The sequence below is a fragment of the Octodon degus genome, unplaced genomic scaffold, assembly GCF_000260255.1.
Source record: "Octodon degus isolate 3935 unplaced genomic scaffold, OctDeg1.0 scaffold00274, whole genome shotgun sequence".
Lineage (NCBI taxonomy): Eukaryota > Metazoa > Chordata > Mammalia > Rodentia > Octodontidae > Octodon > Octodon degus.
The window spans coordinates 1,032,342-1,036,363 of NW_004524850.1; the positions used below are offsets into that span (position 1 = coordinate 1,032,342).

General features: G+C 68.8%; 2 protein-coding genes across 2 annotated transcripts in view; one reads left to right on the plus strand and one right to left on the minus strand.

Annotated features, from left to right (window-relative positions):
• Nucleotides 1-745, plus strand: part of Plcxd1 (phosphatidylinositol specific phospholipase C X domain containing 1) — a 6,299-nt gene extending 5,554 nt beyond the window's left edge. Inside the window, exons 5-6 of the mRNA XM_023706886.1 lie at nt 1-142; nt 330-745. Coding sequence (XP_023562654.1) covers nt 1-142; nt 330-562 — 375 coding nt within the window. The 3' untranslated portion in view covers nt 563-745. The remainder of the gene's footprint in view (nt 143-329) is intronic.
• Nucleotides 682-4,022, minus strand: part of Gtpbp6 (GTP binding protein 6 (putative)) — a 7,468-nt gene continuing 4,127 nt past the window's right edge. The window contains exons 3-9 of the mRNA XM_004646623.2: nt 3,829-4,008; nt 3,558-3,628; nt 2,750-2,908; nt 2,462-2,670; nt 1,865-2,013; nt 1,632-1,784; nt 682-1,271 (exon numbers count right to left, since the gene is read on the minus strand). Of these exons, the coding sequence (XP_004646680.1) occupies nt 1,148-1,271; nt 1,632-1,784; nt 1,865-2,013; nt 2,462-2,670; nt 2,750-2,908; nt 3,558-3,628; nt 3,829-4,008 (1,045 nt within the window). The 3' untranslated portion in view covers nt 682-1,147. The remainder of the gene's footprint in view (nt 1,272-1,631; nt 1,785-1,864; nt 2,014-2,461; nt 2,671-2,749; nt 2,909-3,557; nt 3,629-3,828; nt 4,009-4,022) is intronic.

Sequence of the window (4,022 nt, forward strand, 5' to 3'; positions counted from 1 at the left end):
GTCCTGCTGTCCTACGAGGACGAGGCCGCGGTGGCGCGGCGCGGCGAGCTCTGGCCCGGCGTCCCCTGCTGGTGGGCCAACCGGGGGAAGCCCGAGGCGCTCATCCGCTTCCTGGAGGAGAAGAAGAGCGGCGGCCGCCCAGGTGCGCGGGCGGGACGGTCTCGGGCTCGGGCGCGCGCCCCGGCGTTTGCACGCGCGCGTGTGGGGCGGCCCTGCTGCGTGTGCACACTCCGCGCTCGAGGCGGTCTCGGACCACCGCCTGCACCCGGCCGAGACGCGTGCGTTTGGGGACCCGGCCGGGCGCCCAGCACCCCTCGCTCCTCCCGCAGGCGGCCTGTTCGTGGCGGGCACGAACCTGACCGAGTCGCTGCGCCGCGTGCTCGCGCACCCCGCGCAGTCCCTGGCCGCGCTGACGCTGCCCGCCCTGCCGGCCCTGAGCGCCTGGGTCCGCGAGCAGCGGCCCGGCCCGGGCCCGGCCTGCACCAACATCATCGCGGGCGACTTCATCGGCGCGGGCTCCTTCGTCACCGACGTCATCGGCCTCAACCAGAAGCTGCTCTGAGGCTGGCGCCTGCTGCGCGGGGCTGTGGGCTCCTCCCGGCCCAGGGAGACTCTCCTGCCTCAGCCTCCCCAGGAGGGAGGGGGCGGAGCACGCACCCCCGCGCCCCACTGCTTTCCAAATACTGCTTCACTGAGCATTTTATTCTTTTGTAATCACACAATTAAAATATATTAAAAGCACGGAGACTCGGCCCCAGGGTGCTCCTGCCAGGAGTTCCAAGGAGAGGCCAGTCTGGGTGTCAGGGGGCCCGCTGGTCCATGGGGGTGAGGCAGAGCCCCGTTGGAAGGCCGCTCCCACGTGTCCGTCTGGGGACTCCCCATCCTCTCCTGGTGCCAGGGACGCAGGCCTGGGGCTGCACTCGGCCACCTTGAGCGTGCCAGGAACCTCCTGCCTCAGCGTCCCGAGGGCTGGGTCTCCCTGGGCCAGCAGGAACACAGCTTTCCCAGAGGCTGGGAGGGACCCCGCTGCCACCTGGCCCTGACCAGCGGCCGCCAAGGAGGGGCGAGGACAGAAGCCGTCACGGCTGCTGCTGCTCTGATCTGCGGCTGAGTCAGGCCGGTGCCCAGGTGGTGCCAACCGGCACCTTCACTCTGGGAAGAGCTTCCGGAACCTTCCGTAGGCCGCGTTGCTGATGACAACGGTGACCAGGGCGGCCCCGGCCTCCGGCTGCACCGTCACATCCTGCACGGTGGTTTCCTGGTGCAGCCAACTGGGGATGGGAGACCCCGTGAGCCTCGTGGGCGATGACTGAGGTGTCAGCCCATAATGTCCTTGGGGTGCTGACTGAGGCAGGGCCTTGTATTGTAGGGAGCCAGGGTGAAGCCACGGGGACTCTCCCACCTCAGCCTCCCCCTGCAGGGACCTGCACCTCCCCATCTCCCTGCAAGGACCTTTCCTCTCAACTTCCCCCTGCAGGAACCCTCCCGCCTCAGCCTCCCCCTGCAGGAACCTGCACCTCCCCATGTCCCTGCAAGGACCTTCCCTCTCAACTTCCCCTGCAGGGACCCTCCCGCCTCGGCCTCCCCCTGCAGGGACCTTTCTGAGTGGCGAGCTGACGGCTGTCACACACCTGAGCTGCTGCCCACCCAGTGGCACTTGCAGGGTCACCAGGCGCCTCCCGGTGGTGGCCAACACCGCCTCCTCCAGCCGGGCCTGGAGCTCCCGCAGCCCGAGCCCGCACAGGGCAGACACGGCCAGAGCACCGGGCTCTGCAGGGCTGTACCTGCGGCGAGTGGGCAGTGGAGACTCAGCGTGCGCAGGGACACCGTGTGTGGGGACCCCCAGGCCCTGCACCCCACTCACCCCGGCACGAGGTCCACCTTGTTGTGCACCTCGACCACCGAGTCCAGCAGCCGTGCGGGCAGGCGCAGGCCCCGCAGCGTGGACAGCACGCTGGCCTTCTGCAGCTCCCGCTCGGGGTGGCTGACGTCCCGCACGTGCACGATGATGTCCTGTGGGCCGGCGGCAGGCTCAGCGACGTCTGGCCTCGCGCTGGCGGGGCCTTGCTAGGGTTCCCAGGCCCGGACAGCCTGCAGCCCCCCACCTCGGCCTCCCAACTGGCAGGATGGGAGGCACACGCCTGGCTCTTTTTTACTTATCATTTAACATTACATGATGTACCCCAGATTGCCCTGGATCTCACAGAGCCTCGGGCTTCAGTGTTTTGGTTCTGATGGCCGTATTGTTGTGAAAGAGAAGGGACACAAAGAGAAGACAGAGACAGGGTCTGGAAGGACAAGGCCACAGCCAGGGCCATCGGGAACCCTGCGAAGAGGCAGAGGCAGGAGGGTCTCCCCGGAGTCTGTGGACAGCTGGGACCACCTCGGCTCTGCCCACGCTGCTGGGGCTCACTGCCCTGGGGCCTGGCAGGGGAGGGCGGGGTGGGTGCCGCCTGCTCACCGAGTGGGCCACGTCCTCCAGCGTGGCGGAGAAGGACTGGATGAGGCTGTGCGGCAGCTGGGACAGGAAGCCAATGGTGTCCACGTAGAGCACGGGCAGGCGCGAGGGCAGCTGGCCCGCGTGGGCCGTGACATCCAGCGTGGCGAACAGCTGGTCCCGGGGCTGCAAGGCTGCGTCGCCCGTCAGCGCCCGGATCAACGTGGTCTTCCCTGGGGGCAGGCACGGGTCAGCCAGGAGCCCCGCGTGGACCTGGCTGTGGCCCCGGGCGTGCACGGAGCTGGTCCTCACCGCAGTTGGTGTAGCCCACCACGGCCACCGACGGGAGCTCGCGCCGCGCCCGCCGGCCCCGCAGCAGCCCGCGCTTCGCCCGCAGCCGCTCCAGGGCCCGCCGGATCTTCAGCTCCCGCTCGCGGAGCAGACGCTGCTGCAGCTGCTGGAAGGACTCGCCTGGGACGGGGCAGGGCACATTAGTGCCCTCCCGGTGACCGGGAGGGTCGCCTCAGCCTCCCGAGTGCTGGGATGACAAGTGAGCGCCGCTGAGCCTGAGCAGAGGGTCCAGCTGCACGTGGGTGGGAGGGTGCCGCTCACAGTCGCAGGCTGGCCACCCGTGGCCCCGAGGACCAACCCACTTGCAGGCTAATCTGTGCGCAGGTCAGCGGATTGGTCCCTTTAAGAATTAGTGGATCAGCTCTCTCCTGGGTTACTAAGCTAAGAAGCTCAGGGATTATACTAAGTGATGCACACTACCAGATTAACCCGTTTATATACTAACCCCTCACTGCGAGTTAATCCACTAATGAACTACAAAATCCGCCACTCACGGATTACGGGTTAGTCAGTTCACCATTACGGGGCGCCACCGACCTGGACTTTGGCCCCGCACGCACGAGCCAGCACCCCTCCCTCCACGGACTTCCCGGCCCGCGGAAGCCACTCCAGGGCCTCAGCCCAGCACGGCACACCCCGACTTCCACGCACACCTGGCACCCAGCCCGTGGGGCTCCCCCGGGGGACCACGCAGGCCTCCGCGAGGGAGGTGGCGGGCCCCGCGGGCTCCAGGGCCAGCAAGCGCGGGCAGCGGGGGCGCTCGGCCTACCTGAGCCCATGGCGGGCCGGGAGCCCCTGCCGTGCCGGTCCAGGTGCGCGGGGCTGCGTCTCAGGTTAGACCTGCCGTCAACGTGGGAAGAGGCACGTCAGTGGCCCCAGATGGGGTCCGTCCGGGCCAGAGGTGGCAAAGCCGGCGACCCAAGCGAGGCAGCCCCGCCAGGACGGAGGGCAGGCGGGCGGGCGCTCTCTGCACCCCGCGGCCACCCCGCACCCCTCCCCGGGCCCGCAGCGCCCCAGGCTGCCTCGGCTCGGCTCCGTACCTGAGCAGGGGGAGCTCGGCCAGCGCCACCTGCAGCCTGGCCTCCTTGGTGCGCGCCTTGTGGCGGAAGATGTGCAGGACGAGGGTGACCCGGTCGAACACCTCCACGCCCCAGGCCGCCTCCAGCTCCTTCTGGAAAGGAAACCACGAATCGGGAGTCCACGGCTGCTGGCCACGGCTGCTGGCCACGGCTGC